We start from the raw sequence: 16,629 nt of genomic DNA on the forward strand, positions 1-16,629 counted from the left end.
GGGGTGCTGGCAACGGGGGCTGCGTGCCGGCAAGTGCAGACCCCGAGCTCGGGCAACCTGACAAGCTACGACGAACGTGATGGCCAAAAATGCTAACCTGGTGCTTTGATGCAGAGCGCTCTGGAATAACAGCTTCAAAGTTCTCTCCCCTATTTCAAGCTGAAGCAGCTGCTCGAATTTGTGACTAATACCATGGTCCATTTTTCAAGGAGGATGTTAATAAAACCAGGGAGGGTTCAAAGAGGCAGAAAGCTTGGAAGGTGTGCTGTAAGGAGCCCGTCAGGCAAACAAGCGAATCCCCCCGTGCCCGCTGCACAGCCCGAGCTCAGCCTAGCGCTGCAGATGCCGAATTGCATTGAGGGCTGCAAAAAGCAAATCATTTTCCAAAGGAGCCCCACAGTGCAGAATATCAAGGCTAAAAATATGTAAATCGCCATGGAAAGCGCTGTCAGAGCTTCAGCAAGACTTGCAAGTTGCCAAAAGGCAATTTCAAATTTCCGAGCTCGCTGCACGAGGCATTAAAAAGGTCACTATTTCTGAAATAAGGATCTTTACAAATAAACACATTTGCTGAGGACTCGGTGAGTCATGCTGGAGCGGAGCACAGAGCATTTCCAACCTAATGCTTTTGACAGGCCATGAGCAGGGTGATCTTTTCATGTTTACAGTTCATCAATAGTTTTTACAGCTGCACAGTCAAACTTTAAAGCACATTTAGCCTGGGAGGAGGCTCGGCAGGTTGTTTTCCTTGCAAAAGTGATATTAAATTTATTTTTTTGTTCCTCTTTTATAGCATTGATTTGAAGGTAAGTATTTGAACTTCAAATACAGGACTGCCACTCAAGCACCTGCCTTCACTTTTTTAATATATATATACTTCTGTCACATCTTCCTGACGATATAAATATTTGAAGTTTTCAGCTGATGCGCTAAAAGGGACTCGATCCATCAAAGAGTATTTATTTCAGGAAATTCAGCGGGCATCGTGCTGCATGTTTGCCGGTGCGGGAGCGGGGGGGTGCTGGCAGCCCGCAGCCCCAGGGTCCCCACTTTCCCTTACCCGGCTGGCACCAGGCTTGCTCCGCTCAGCGTAACCCAGGGTCAGGGTCCGTCCCAGCCCCGCTCGCTATCGCAGGTACCCTGAGCACATCCAGCACCGACGGATTTAGCTCGCTGCCTGCCAGGAGGCAGAGCCGCCTCCTCACCATCTGCGGGAGGGGAAGAGAGCCCCGGGAAGGCGGTTCCAATGCCCCAGATGGGGAAAAGCAATATTCAAGAGTAGCACCGTAGTTTCACTCTTGGCTTTTTTTTGGTGAACGAGAAGGGATTATCCTGCAGACTGAGCATTAGGAGAAAACTTTGCTGGCAAATGAATGATGCCAACCTTGCCTTCCCCCTCCGAGAAATAAAAGATGCCTACCCATGCCCTGGTAAGCTTTCCAGAAATTCAGAGGAATTTCCACTGCACAGCACTCGCTCCGCCTGGCTGCCTTCGGAAGTGCTTTGCCATTGGAAACTCCTCGACCTGCCGTACAGGACAGCTATGGGAGGATGGTGTGTCCTGTCCATCATCCATCACTTTGGGATTCCACAGCACCAAGAGAGCCCAGCACATTGCAACCAGCATCCCTGGGCCCTCGAAACGCTCTCCTGCCCACAGGCAGCATGTGGGACCCCTCTATTTAAGGCTCTCCCTTCCCCTGCCCATGTCGCAGTCCCAGCACTGCAGGCTCTGCATTTGGATAACCTCGGGGCAGGGACCAGGACGGCACTGCCAGCTACAAACCTGCTCTGCTTTCACATGGGTCAGACCGGGCAAACTGCCCCACGGGTCCTCAAGCTGCTCACACCATGACCTTGGCAATAAACCGGCCTCACCTTCCCCCAGCTTCCCAAATCTGAGTCAAAGCACAAAACATTTTGCTAAAATACCTCCAGGGCTTTGAAACAACCCCAGCTCCCACACAGCTCTGCTCTACCAGGAGGCAGCAGCAGCCAAATAGAGATTGGAAGGGGGATAGCTCCACAGCTCGTGCCAACGCTTTCCATCTCCTCCCTATTTCGCATTAAATCACACAGAAGAGCCCATCCCGCTGCTGTTGAAGCCAGGTGATGTTTTGCCATCGGCTCCAAGGGCAGCAGGGCTGTGCTCCACGGACAGCCAGAGGGGTGGTGTCTGCCAGAGACACGAGACACCCCCCCCAGCACACGGGAAGCATCCTGGGACACACACTGCTACACCCGCACGGCACGGGCTGCCTGCACTGCCCTGGCCCTGCCAGCCCCCCCCACGCTGCTTACCTGGGGCTGCTCCCATGGGTGTGTTCCCCCATTTCCAGCTCAGGCTCGTGCACAGGGTGCGTCACTTTACGCTCAGCCCACGCTGCACATTCCTGCAGGGAGACCAGTGCCCCATGGCAGCCCTTTTAATGGGTCTGTCCCAGCTGCAGCTCAGCAGCTCCAGCCTGGTTAATGCTCATGGCACACACCTGCCCTCACTCTTGATGATGCACCTACAGATTTGGCTAAAGGAGGTGATGCACGCTGCACCGAGGGCAGGGCTGCGGGGATGGGGCACTCTGTGCAGCTTGGGGCCAGCCCCCCGTACGTTGGGTTACCAGTATTTACTGCGTCATTGCTCCTCAGCCCTCGCCTGCTCCCACCTCCGCCAGATCCCTCAGGGCACGGTGCTTTCTGGCGGATCTGTGTTCACTATCGGCCCCGGCCTCGTTCACCTCGCCCGCTGCCAGGAGGGAGCTATTCCCCCTCCGTGGGCTCCCCGCTCGGCTCCGGCAGCACGGGAGAGTCTCAGAGTCTCCTCCGGCTCCCGCGCTGAGATGGGGCAGGTGATGTTATCCCCAATTTACAGATGGGTAGTGGAGGACTAGAGAGATGCAGATCAGAAGCGTCTGCTCATTTTGGGTGCTCAGCTGGAGCTGCGCAGAGCCTGGGATTTCACAGCCCTGGAAATAGGCTCTGTGCGGGAGGTGACAGCGCTGCTGCCCAGCCGGCCGAAAGCGCTGCCAGAGCCTGTGCTGCAAGCAGGGCTAATTATGACGAAACCCGGACCCCGAGGAACAAAACTCCTGGGTGCCAGTGGGACATTCTGCTTCTCCTATTTGCTGGAAGACTTTTCCTCATCCTGGGGGGGATCCAAATGGACAATGCAAATAATTTCTAAACGAGTGACTGAACTTGTGTACTCTGGAAAGCCCTTGCTGAAGAGACAGGGCTGCTTTCGAGATCCTCCGGTGAGCGGCACAGGCACGATACCCGACATACGCACTTCGATGCTGCAGTTTTACATACGCTGCACTCGTACTGAACCGCAGGTGATGGAGACCAGCTCACACATACCAAACGCCTGTGACGGACACAGCTGCTGCGTGTTACAATGGGCAGAGAGGGCCATTCTGTTGCAGCGGTCCCACACCCCAGCGCACCGTACCGCACCGCACCGCTCGCTCCCCGGGGCCGAGCGCTCGCTGCCTGCAGACGGGCTGCGCTGCGAGAGTGCGGCTCAGGGGCGGAGGCGCTGACACGTCTGTCTCTCACTTCAGCCGCAAGCGAGCTAGGACAAACAGGAAAGCCGTACGGCACACGTCTATAGGGATGCATGGAAGCCCAGCCAGGAGGGTGCCTCTGCCCCGAGGGGACCGACCCTGGAGCGGGGACCTGCCCTTCTCCTGCTGCCAGCTGAGGCTGGGTGCAGCAGCAGCAGCTCTCATGCTTCCCACAGTAGCAGTGGGAATCGGAGCAGGTTGCAGTAATATGCAGAGTAGATATTATTTAAAACTGTTTTTATTATTTAAAATTATTTCAAATATGCACACCACCTCCCCCTGGTCCCGCTGCCATCCCTGTGCCCTCACTGGAGCATGCTAAGAGGTCTCACACCCTGGGCTGCAGCTTTCCTACTTTCTCTGAAAGGCGTGAACCCTCTTGCCCTTCTTCAGCTTTTCACGTTGGAGCGAAGACCGAAGACTAATGTACAGAAAACACTTTCATCCTTGGCTGAAGCGTGCTAAGGAATGACAAGAGACTCTCCCGGCGCGGAGAGAACGAGCCTCAGGGCTGCGAGAGGCTTCCAGACCTGCTGCCGGCTTGCTGCCGCACCGTGGGCTGGCAGGGGGGAGCAGCAGGTCCCTGCCCGGGGGGGACCCCGCTGCGCTGCCTCACGGGGTCCCCATTTCCCCAGCCCGCTCTGCGGCAGCGTCGCCGGCTGCTCGGCGGTGAAGTCGTGCGGCACAGCTGCTGCGCTGCGATAAGGTTTGCTCAGCTGAGCGAGGCTGTTAAGGCAAATGGAGGATTTGGCAAAGGATGCCGTGCAGCCTGGCAGAAACGACTGCCTCGGCTGGCTGGTGAGGCAAAGCCGGAGCTGCGGCAGGCTCGGGACGGCAGGGAAAGTCGACGTGAGAACACAGTCTGTCTCACGAAGCGACAGTGACCTTTCCCGGCTAGGCAAGCAGCCCCGAGGTTGGGGTCGGGTAGGAGGCAGCCCAGAGGGAAAGCAGCTGCTGACTCTCACACCCTGTTGTAATTGTTCATGCGATGACATCATGTGATGCAATTGATGATGCTGATGCATCAAAGCACTCTGACAGTTGCAAAAAATAGTTGTAAGTTGGTCTTTAACATCCAGTTGAGCATCGGCCAGCCTTTCCCGAGGAGTTTGTGCTCTCTGGTCAGGAGGGAGCCCAGCCCCTCGGGGAGGCGGGGGCAGAGGTGCCATCCCTGCGGCCAGGGGTGGTTCTGCAGGACGAAGCATAAGCCAACACTGTTTTTAAGAAGTTAAAACCAGGAACACTTTAAAAGGGTAGTCACTTGTTGGTAGCCTCTTTGGGGATCGCTTTCCCCTCCCTTTGCGATTCCAGGCGTGAACTGAGAGCAAAGGTACAATTAAGGGACAATTACCAAATCATCAATGAAACTGGAAACGTGACCGACCGTTTGCGAGGCACAAACACCAACGTTGCCCTCAAATGCCGCCTTTGTCACTGCTTTCCACCGCCCGAGTCCCACGGGATGTACTGCCAATGCCAACACCCCCGTGGGCTCCCAGCAGCCCCCAGAAAGCCTGGGGAGGGTCGCACGTCCCCCTCGGCTCCCTGCAGGGCTCCTGTCCCGGCCCAATTCTCCTCCCTCAATACAAACCGCCTGGCAAAAAGCGAACGCACTAAGCTCCCAGTGAGGGCGGTGGGATGGCAGGGAGGTGCTGCTCCTGCTCCCACGCCTGCCCTCTGCCTTCCCTTGCCTGCCTTATCATTTCCGTATGACTCTGCTCGTCTCTGTATGATAAAACAACACAGTTCCTAATAACCTGACGTGGGAACGGCTAAGCCATCCTCTGCAGCCCGACAGCGCCAGGTTTGTCTATAGATGGTGGTGTCGGGAGATAAGAAACAGGCAATATCTGAGAAAATCATCATGCAACATCACCCGCCCAGCAGCCACAATCATTTCTCCTGCCTCTCCACATGATGACTATGAAGAACCCTGATATTTTCAAGCCTGTCAAACGCAGTCACTCACCCAGTGCACAAGTGATTTTTTGCAAGGGTTAGGAAGACGAGCAAAACCCAGGCGTCCCACCACACAAGGGAACAAAAATCCTGTTGTGAGAAGTTCTTTCGACCCCTTCTCCTTTGGGCAAGCAAGCCACAGAGTGGCAGGAGCCCCGGAGCAGGGAGGGCAGCAGCAAGAGCACAGCCGAAGCAACAAGGAACGGACCGCGGCAGTTTTAGCATCCTTGTAAATCCTTGGAGCCGAGACGGTGGTTAAATGATGGCGAATCAGCCCTGCTGCTGAGGCTGCCTGCCACAGAGCTCAGCGAGGATGGCAAATCCCCTGGCATGACGGGAGCGGCAGCAGCGCTGCCCATTGCTGCCGGACACCGTCACCGGGTCCCTGCGGGGCAGCCCGGGGCGATGGCTGCAGCCCTGGCCGTGCGCTTACCTCGACCACAGCGTGCACCCGCCTCTGGGAGCCTGAGCACCAACGATGTGCAAACCAATGCAAAACATCAAGTTGCCATAAGACCAAGTCAATTAAAATCTGGCCTTTTTGCCAGCGCTGGCCCAGAGGCAGAGCTGCTAAGGGAGGCTGGCCGGGTTTTCTGGTCCTGCCAAAGGCAGCTGGCTCTCCTCTAGTTGTGGAGTGTGGGATTTCTGCACTCAGGTTAGCTCACTTTGTCCTCATGTTTCTCTGGAGACCACAGAGCGAGCAGATCTTTGTTCGTGCCAGCTCTCCTCAAGCGACCTCCGCTCCACGTCCCTCCCCACCTCGGACAAGCGAGGGACCAGACTCGGCAAGCGAAGCCATCGCTCAACAGCTTCAGCTGGGAAAGCCCGTGGCCAGGCAGAGGTGTGCTGCTCATCACGCAGCGTGCCTCCGGTCCAGAGAGCGACCGTGAGAAGTCAACGGGTTTCTGTCTCTGAGAGAATCACTCCAAAGCACATCAGACATTTTAAAGCACAGAGCATACCCTGGCCTGAACTCTTCATTTTGGAGATACTGTTAAACACCTGCTGTAAGTAGATGGTTAAAAGATAACACAAAGGTAAAATAAGAAAACTTCAGAAAGCATCCCCAAATCCCCAGGGCTGACCCACCGGCCCATGTCACACGATGTTTTACGCCGGGGGTTGTGTAACAGATCTGCTGCGCGGTGATGCAGCCCGCTGCTCCTCCTCGGCACAGGCTGCGGAACCTCTCCTCCCGGAGCCGCCGCAGAGCTGTCAGCATGCACAAGCCGAGGGGGAAGACACCAGTTGTCACCCAGGCACTGTCATTCTTTATCACAGCAGGTGTCTTCTTAATCAAAGACAGATCTCGAGATGCCCGCTGCCGTGGTGTCCCTGAGCGAGCCACGGCTCGTTACAGCCTGAGCAGTGGGACGACGCAGAGCGAGCAGCAATGGATGCATTCCCGGGGTGCCTCACCCCAGAGAAAAGCTACAGAAAACCTCGGGTGCTGAGCCTGAAGTGTCAGCCAAAGTGAACCCACCCATGAAACCTTAGGAAGGGATGGGAAACCATCCTCTCCACACCAAGCACTAACCCAAAATGCAGTCAAACATCAGCCTCAAGGAATCTGCTTCCAAGTGTCATTTAAAAAAATTAAAGGGAGTTTTAGATGTAGCACAGATGCAGCCCTTACTGATGGGGAAGCAGGGCAGCGAGCGTGCAGGAGCCCTTCCAGGTTCTTTCAACGTCGCAGAAAACCCTCGCCCAGCACACAGCCCTGCTCGCACCCCGCTGCACTGCCATGCTCGCTCCTCGTCTCCCCGCAGGCGCTTCGGAGTGACTCAGTAAATGAGGTGGGTACCTTTCCCCTCAGATGTCTTTGACTAACTCACCCTCAGCACCTATCAGCGCTGATGTGCGTTAATGACAGCGGATGTATTGCATCTGTATCCCGCCAGTGCACGGCCGTGAGTCAGCCAGAGACACTCATCGGCAAGGTGAGCCAGGGATTAACCCCCCTGCCAAGCAGGACCCCTCTGGCAGTGGCTGAGAAACCCCCCCTGTACTTATGGGTTAGTGCATTTATATAATTTTAAGAGCAATTTTGATTTCCCTGAAAAAGGATGTTAATGCCTATTTATGAAGAGCACGCTGTGTTCATTAAAAATCCATGGTGAAATCCATGTGAAAAGTAACCACCAAGATGCGAGAAGCACTGAGTAAGTTTAATACCATGGCTGTCTCCCCTCATCTCATCCCAAATAGCATGGGCAACTGAAGAGCATCACAGGTCTCCACACTTGGACCATTACCCTGAACCACTAAGAGGTGGCCCGTGGTGCCAAAGAGCACCGTGTGGTCCAGGCGGGCTGTGCCGGTGGCCAGGGATGGGTCTATACCCTATGGAGCAGCAACAACAGCGCCGTGTGCCTTGCCAGGAGCTGTATAAGAGACAAACGCTAATGAATCCACCCAACCCCATGTTAGCAAAAAACTGCATGCAGAGAGAGGGGAAGCGATTTACCAAAGGCCACGTAGCTCTCGGCGGCAGAGCCGAGCATCTCTCCCCGCTCCCTGGCTGCTCTCAGCAAACATCCGCTGGCACCTCCCGGCCAGCCCGCACCAGCACCCCACCTCCTTGGGTACCGGGAAGAGGAGGGTCCAGCACCAATCCGTGGGGCATCCTCCCTTAAACCACAGCTACACTCCCAGCCACCAGCCCCAGCCCCGGGGCTTGGAGCCTTCATTTGCCATCCCTAATTATTTTACAGCTGTAATGGAGATAGTGACCTTGCACGGGAAAAAACCCACTTGAGCCTCATTCAAATTCAGACTTCCACCTCTATTAAACAGTAACAGCTCTTGAGATGACAGACTCTGCACCACGCCTATGCAGCAATAAAATGCCTGTTTCTGAGCTGTTCACAGCATACATTTTATTCATCACGTGCTGTTCACAGGCAATGTGGGAACCAGCTCTCTACATCACCTCAGAAGATGGGATTTTTGTCCAGATAAATGCTGCAGCATCCCAGGAGGGCAAATTCTGCACCCGCTATTCGAAGTGCCGGTTTCTCAAAGCAGAGCTGGTGGCAGCGAGCTGAAGCATGGTTCCTCTCCGGACACGTTCCGAACAGCAGTGAGATTCCGGCTGCCTGGAGGCACAGCCCCGGCTGGCAGTGGCCAGGGCCCCCTCTCTGTCCAGAAGGATTTTTATGGCTCTTGGCATTTGGCCACATGCCACAAAAACATGGGTCTGGAGCAGACCGAGGGTCCAGCTAGACTGATTTCTATCTCTATCAGAGGACAGTAATTAATACCTATTCTATACATCCTCCACCCAGTCAGGGTTCAGGGATTTCCCAAGTCAGAGGTTATGCCTGGGGCATTGCATGTGACACCTCGCAGAGCCCCGTGCTCGAGGCATTTGTTCGATCCTGGTTTGACCCCAGTGCCGGGTGCGTGGCCTGCCCCTCCTCAGTGCTGTCCTGCTGGAGAGGCTTGTTGGGGGTAGAGGGGAAGGGTTATTAAACCTGCAGCGTGGTAATTACATCAGATATTCTCAAATGGGTAACTGGTCCCTCTTCACCTTCACTCATCACTATCATCTTAGATGCCTCCATTGTCTCCTTTCCATCACACAAGTTAACTTGATGCCTCCTAGCTCGCATATAATGAAGAGCAAATAACCCCTCCCTGTTCATCTCCCCAAACCTCCTGACCTGGTTACAGACCTGTCCTGTCTCCCCCTCCATCACCTCCAACCCATGCTGATGGTCCCTCTCCGCACAGTCCCTCTCCGCACAGCCATCACCCCAGGGCTCTCCTCGCCGGCGGTGCCGGAGCTGGTGGGCATCCCTGGGACAGAGCGGTGGCATCGGTGTGGGCACCGTGCTGGGGCTGCCGGGTGAGTGGGCTGGAGCAGCCATCTGCCAGCGAGGTCAGCGTGGCTGTGTAAGGGGACCTTGGCTGCGTACGGGGACCTTGGCTGCGTACGGGGAGCTTGGCAGCCGCAGCAGGGACACCGTCACCAGTGGTGCTGGCAGCACCGCGGAGCTGGACCAAGAGCACCATGGAGAAGCGTTCAATTGCAAGGCGGGTTGTTGATGAGAATCTATTACAGACACCAACCAGACAGAGGAACAGGATGAGCAGCTCCTTAAATACCTACCTATAATGAGTAGCGAGAAAAAGTGCTCTATCATGGCTGATTGCAATCTCAGGGACATTTGCTTGGTGCTTTTAAAAATTAAAGATAATAACTTTCTAACAGAAACAATATTGCTGTCACCTTGGGGAAATTCTCTGCTTGGCCTCACTCGGAAGGACTGAGGAGCTGAAAGCAGGCGAAGAGCTGGTGACTGTCCAGGGGCAGCTGCTTCCAGCCCAATTTAACGCCTTCAGTGCGAATCACCTCAGCTCAGCAGAGCCAAAAGCAACCACAGACAAAACCAATTGGGGGAAAAACATGAGTGCAGAAGCACGGTTGCTACTCAGGAGCAAGGGCAGAGCCCTTCCCTGGCACCCCACGCTTCTGTTGGGCCTGCTGAAAGGGGAATTGAAAATTGCAGTAAAAAAATTAAAAATCGGTGGTTTTGATATTGAAAGTAGCAGTTAGGACATGCACACGGCTGATAAAAGAAGCTAATGGGATCAGTTAAAATAAAGCTGCAACCAAAGGGTTTACGCAAAACAGGGAGGCATCCTTTAGTTAGAAGAAAGGAGCTTTACCACCGACGTAAATCACTACCAGATCATGACAGTGCAACTGTCAGTCATGAAGCAGAAGTGACACACAATTATTTATTCATCAGATACTTCTGTTCTGTACTTGGAGACAAATAGTCTCCTGTATTCCGCCAGGAATTAGGGAGGATGCTAAACAGCGACAATTAAATGTAAACATGAAACTGGTAGGACTAGAGAACTTCCTCCCAAGAGCATTCAGAGAATAGGCTGAGAAGTTTTCTGAAGATCTAAAATGGATTTTAATAAACCTTGGCATTCTGTTGAATTTCTAGAAGACAGGAAAAGCTGGTTAAATGCCACAAGTGATGGTGATGGGCAATGGCAGGAGCTGCATCCCCCAGCATCACCTGTGGCAGCACCAGGGAGGAACCAGGGGAGGAGATAAATGTCAAACAGCCTTGCGGAAAACAGATTTATCAAACTTCATAAGTTTTTCTTGATATGGTTACAAATTTGGTTGATAAAGGAAATCGGTAACATAATACATTTAGAGTTCCACAGGGTATTTGATTTAGCTCTCTTGACAAAGTAAAAGATGAGTATTATGCAGAATCAACAGCGCTTTATTAAAGGGACGGGGAGGCACATTGCAGAGACTGTACATTGTCATCCGATGGGATATTTCTACATGGGATTGCCTGTTACCAGAATAGTGTTGAGCTATAACACTGTCTTTGTCAAAAGTATTAAAGAAAACATGAAATAATTGTGGGTAAAAGAGGCAAACAGCAGAGATTATTTCTTATGCTCAAAGGAAGCTTAGGGGTTCATTTCTTTTCCCAGTGCAACAGCTGGCCTAGGGACACGGACGATTCACCCTCAGCTGAAGTTTCCAGGACTGACCATCTGTCTAAAACGCACCAGGAGCCAAGCAGGAGTTGCAGGTCAGGTGTAGAAATGGCTCGGCAGGGTCCCGTGGGCTGTAGGGGTCAACTGGCAATACTCACAATATTAGGTTTTCATTTAGAAAGGATTCCCCCCAAAAAAGACCAAAACTGTAGCAAAGCTCTCCAGGTTTGGCAGGGAGGGATCACCGGCTGCTGCTGCTGTGGGGGACACTGGTGTAGGAGGACCGGGACAGGTCCAAGAGGGACAGCTCAGCTGAGGAGCGGCTCTGTGTCCCATGTCCTCGCGCAGCTGTAGGCAGACGTGTCCTCTGCAAACCGCCCCACATCCCACCCCAGCTGAGGATACCCCGGAGGGACAGCAGGATGCCGTGCATCCTCTGGGAGGGAGGCAGGCAGAGCAACGCTCATAGTCCTCCAGAAATGACAGAGCACTTTATTCTGATGAGGGAAATTAAGGAGGAAAGGAAAAGTACCACGTTGCCTGAAAATACGGTATTTCGAGCAGCCTTGGCCAATCCTCCTGCTACTTCTGCCTGTTTCAGATCCGCATGATGCCATGGAGCCAGTCTACACCACACAGCAGGGAGGACAAGGAGGCTCCCTGCGTTTAATGATGCTGAATTCAATTAAGTTTGATTAAAACCAAAGTTATTTTACTTTCCTAAAACCAACAGAAGCCTAAGCAGCTATTTCTCAACTTCAGCTTTCTCCCTGAAGTGCCGTGCATTTCCCTACCATTTATATTAACAAGAAGTCACAGAGGAAAACAACTGATGATAAACAGCCACGGGGGACACGCACCGACAAACGCTGGTCACGTTTCCGCGGGAAGTACAAGAAGATACCTAATAAGTATTCGCATATTGTAAAAGTGATAATTAGAATTCAAACACTGCAATTTAAAAGAGAGGCTATCCTAGCACAGCAGTCTGGGAACGCCTGCCTGGGCTCCAGATATTGAGTCAACCACTAATTTGTGTTTTCCAGCGTGGGTGTCTCTACATAGGTCTGCGGCGGCTTCATTCAAGATTTATCCGCTCTCGTCTATGGGCTTTTGACGCTCACGTGGTGCGAGCGGCTCCCACGCAAGCGCTGCGCGTGTGTGACTGACATGGATTTAAAGAGCATCTGCGACGGAGCGTGCACCCAGTGCTCACGTCGGTCATTTTAATAATCTGCCACGCACACTCAGCCAGACGAGCAACCGGAGCTTAATTTCCCCGTCGTTACACACATTAAATCACCATTAACAGTGGAAAGTTCAAGGCCGAGGCGCTTTCCGCTGGGCAGAGAGCTCTGCTCAGTGCTAAAAGCATCTTCTGCACCATGGGAGAACTGGCCCTTTTGACTGACCATATCCATTCCTAATGCAGGATGATAAAGTGCAACCTTTGTTTTTCAAGCCAGATACAACGAGCGCACAGAAACTAGAGACGCAGCAGGGCCCTGCCAGCAGGAATCAGACAGGACCTGCTGCATGTAGAAGTCCTGGGTGCAGGGGCTCAAGGCTCAGCGCTCCCCTGGCACAGGGTGCAATGGCGGAGAAAGCGGCCGAGCAGCTGCAGCAGCGATCCTTGGCTCTGGGGGGAACTCAGCCCCCGCTGCAGCACTGTCCTTCCTCCGCTCGGGAACGTGCGTGAGCTCAGCACAGCTCGGCTGGGGGAAGTTTGCCTTTCCCAGCATCGCATCGGTTAACAGCCTGTGAAACACCAGTGCCTTTCTCCAGCAAAATTCAGGAGGGTGATGAGCAGCACCACCGCATCCCCCCAGCACCACTGCAGCCCCACGTACTCACCCCGAGCACTGGCTGCGACTCTCCCCAGCTGGCTGCTGACTCGGTGCTGCACGCCCCCCCCGCAGCCCCCGCTGCCCACCCGCACGCACACGCAAGGGATGCCGGAGCCTGTGCCCAGTGCCAGGCCTGGATTGTGTCCACGGGCATGGCTGAGCAGCACCAGCATGGCACCGTGCAGAGCCACCCCACTCCCACCCCTGTCCCAGCAGCTGTGGGAGCACCAGCCCGGGGGAAAACATGCATTGGGGAGTGATAAGCCCTGCGGCAAGCCCATGCCCCACTGGTGCCAGCCCCACGCCTGCGCTCAGGCCGATGGACTGTGATTCAGCTCTGAGCTCTGGCATGGCCCTGTTAAGTCCTTCCCTGAGTGTGCTGTGCCCAGGAGACTGGGGCCTCACTGGTTCCTTCCAAAGCAGTGATTTATTGCAGTGAGGGAAACATGAAATATTCGCTGAAAAAAAATACAGCCAGCAAAACCAAGAATTTTGGAAATTACTCATGCCTCCAGTGATCCCATCTTTCACAGCCCTGGCTGCTGCCTCCTCGGCTCCCTCAGCCCAAGAGGGGAGACAGATTATCTCAAATTATTTATTATGGAATTAGAGCATGATCCAAACCCTCCTTGAATCAATAAGAAAGCGCTGATTGACTTCACCAGGTTTAGGACCGAGCACCAGGAACAGATAGGGCATTTCTGCATCTGTGGCCGTGACTCACCGAGAACTTTCCAACGTGGAGGGAGCAGCTTGGCCGCCACGGCTCGCTTGCCCCCACCATCGGAGGCGTCGCTCCCAGGCTGGGGGGAGCCTGATGCCCTCGGGGCCATGCAGGACAGTGCAGGTCCCCCCGAGTACAGAGGACACCAACTGCTGCCTCTAATTATAAAAGTTACGGCCCAGTATGATTCCATCAGCTGTTTTTTGCTGCACAGCTACCAGTACCTGGCTCGGTTCAAGCTCATGTTTAAGCACAGCTTGCTGTTGCTCGTATAAATCTCGACCAGTAGCTCTGGGTCAGAACTGCCCCCAAAGCGTGGCCTGTGCTGCAGGAGGGCAGCAGCTGCCGTGGCCTCTCAGCCGGGCACTGCTGCAGGAGTGAAGCAATGGGGCAAAGCGGTAAGGCCGGGCAGGTGGGAGCCGGCCGTGGGGCAGCCGTGGCGAAGCAGCCCAGCTGTGGGCCAGGCCGTGGGGTGCAGTCCCCGAGGGATGGGGGGGGGACACACACGCTGCGGGGGGGGACAGCGGCAGCACACCTTGCCCCACTCTGCTGTTCAGAGGGGAAGGGCTGGCACTGGTGGTGGGAATCGGCTATAAAAATGCTGGGTGCAACAAGGTTCCCTGTGACAGGGACATGGTGCCTGCGGAGCCTCGGAGAGGGGGAGAGATGGAGGGGCTTTGCTTGCTGAGCAATTCGCATTAAAACAGCTCCTGGGGCCGGGAGATGGACCTGTGGCCTCTCAGCCTGAAGCTCCCCATCTCCCCGATAGCAGGCACACGCAACTCGCTGCCGGGAGGATGCACAGCGCGGCTGCCCACGGACAGCGCCGGTCCCCGGGCACGGAGAGACCCCCGCACCCCGCGGCCGCACCCGGGGCCTCGCTCCACTCGGACCCCGCGTCCTGCGTGCTGGAGCCACCCGCGAAGTTTCACCCTCGCCCGCGGCGGTGCCACAGCAAGCGCCGTCTCCGTGCCCGGGGAGGGGAGGGCGGCAGCCGGGGAGGGGGGGGGGGGGGCGGCGGGTCCGCCGGGCAGCCCGGCCGGGAGGGATGCTCCGCTCGCCGGCCGCGGGTGCCGGGGCTCGCCGGGGGCCCGGCTCTGGGGTGGGGGTGGGGGGGGAGGTCCCGGGATGCCCCTGCCCTCCCCCGAACTTTTGGACACGGTCCCCCCGCGGGGCCGAGGGGAGAGGGGGTGGCGGTGGGGCGCCCCGGCGGGGCGGTCGGTACCTTCCAGGCAGCACGTCCTCCAGAGCCCCGAGTGGGTCATCACCTCCTCGTTCTTGCGGCTCGTGTCGTTGTCGCTCGTGGACTTAGTCCTGCACACACCGCGCGAGTAGAGCCAGTAGTCGGTGCCCACGGCGATGGTCATCAGGCTGAAGGCTGCGAAGGCTCCCACCGTGGTGATGAGCATCTGGACGCCTCTGTCACACATCCTCATGCTGCTTCATCCTACGGCGGCGGCTCGCAGGGGAAGGGCCGGCGCCGCCGCCCGCCGCCGCGCTCCGCGCTCGGCGCCTCATGCCCCCGCGGCCCGCGGCGAGCCGGGCCCCCGCGGCGGCGCTGCGCGGGGCCGCCGAGCCCCCGGGCGCCCGGCCGGCATGGCCCGAGCGAGGCGGAACGGCTCCGCCGTGCGCCCGTGGCGGGAGCGCGGCGCCTCTCCCGGCGCCTCCCCCGCGCCGCCCGGCCAAGGCATCCGCGGGGGGCGGCGGGGGCGGGGGGCAGCGGAGGGCGGGCCGCGGGGGGGGGGGGGGGGCCGCACCGCCTGGAAACCGCCCCCCGCCCGGCCGGCGGCGGGGGCACCGCCCCGGGATGGGGACTGTTCCGGTTGGGGGCCGGGGACCGAGAGGGGGACCCCACTCCGGGGTGCCAGGACCGGGACTTCCCCGGGGAACCGAGACTGGGCGAGGGAGCCCACCCTAGGGAGCACCCGGGCAGACACCCGGCCCCAACCCCCCGCCCCCGGTACGGGGCGGCTCGGCTCCCCGACCCCCGCCCGGCCTCGGCTGGGAGCCCTGGGAGCGCGGTCCGCCCCGGCACCGGAGCTGCTGCCCCGGCACTGGGCTCCGAGCACCGGCGGGCTGCGAGGGGCCGCGCACCGACACAGCCCCGGGCACCCGCAGACCCCGGGGCGGGGCGGGGGTCACAGCAAAGCGGTTCTGGGGGGTGCCCCAGCGCCTGCCCACGCTGACACGGAGACCGGTTTTTATCACCTGCCCCAGCGCCGTGGCAGACCAAAGCCATCGCAGGTGTCTGTACCTTGGGGTGTTTTCCACATCACGCTCCTTAATTGTTCGTCACCAGTTAAAACCCTCACTCTCTCTCTCTGTGCCTCTCTGCTGTCTCCTCATCTCTCAAACATTTTTGCAGCCAGTTGGATGAGCTTATGACTCATGCGACCTTTCGAATAAGCTCTATAATATACCCACCTCTTAAATTAATAGTCTTTTAAGGGCTACGGGTGAGACAGGAAAGCGTACGATTTACCCGCTGGTGTGTACTTCCACAGTTCTCATTTGTATGCGCTCACATGTAAATACTAGTTATTTACTCCCAAAGTGCAAACAGAAAATTATGAAGGTTACCAAAAACTCAGGTACTGAGAAATTAAGAAGTGTGGAAATTAAGTAGCCTCCTCAACCTTAAATCACCTTCTTTGTGCACACTCATTAGGCAGGGCATGCTGATCGCAACGCCGCACTATTTCTTCCCCAGCACCCTTCCACACGCAGTGTGCCCGCTGTACTGGCTGCCCGGCTGTGGATCACCCTGGTTTATTCCCCTGCTGCGTTACGGGCCCTTTGCCTCGTTTACCACCTCTGCTCAGAGCTCAGGCTGGAGCTGGAGGCAGGTCTGCCCGGGCTCCCCCGGGGTGCACAGCACCAGTTCCTGCTTTTTCCAGTGTTTCCATCCAGAGAGCTGCAGTCCCCAGTGGGCTGGGGGCCAACAGCGCTCGCTGATGAGGGTGAGGATGGAGACTCGGGGATTGTGGTCAGAAGCATCCATCCAAGCTGAATCATGGGGCTTTTTTCTGTGTAATTTTTTGAGGAAGGGGTTACA

The 16,629-nt window shown here is 56.3% G+C and overlaps 1 protein-coding gene across 1 annotated transcript in view; it reads right to left on the reverse strand.

Moving 5' to 3' along the window:
• Nucleotides 1-15,267, reverse strand: part of CACNG3 (calcium voltage-gated channel auxiliary subunit gamma 3) — a 32,930-nt gene extending 17,663 nt beyond the window's left edge. Inside the window, exon 1 of the mRNA XM_075767711.1 lies at nucleotides 14,800-15,267. Coding sequence (XP_075623826.1) covers nucleotides 14,800-15,010 — 211 coding nt within the window. The 5' untranslated portion in view covers nucleotides 15,011-15,267. The remainder of the gene's footprint in view (nucleotides 1-14,799) is intronic.
• Nucleotides 15,268-16,629: the final 1,362 nt, after the last annotated feature.

Source organism: Balearica regulorum, chromosome 15 (genome assembly GCF_011004875.1).
Source record: "Balearica regulorum gibbericeps isolate bBalReg1 chromosome 15, bBalReg1.pri, whole genome shotgun sequence".
NCBI classification, from domain to species: Eukaryota; Metazoa; Chordata; class Aves; order Gruiformes; family Gruidae; genus Balearica; species Balearica regulorum.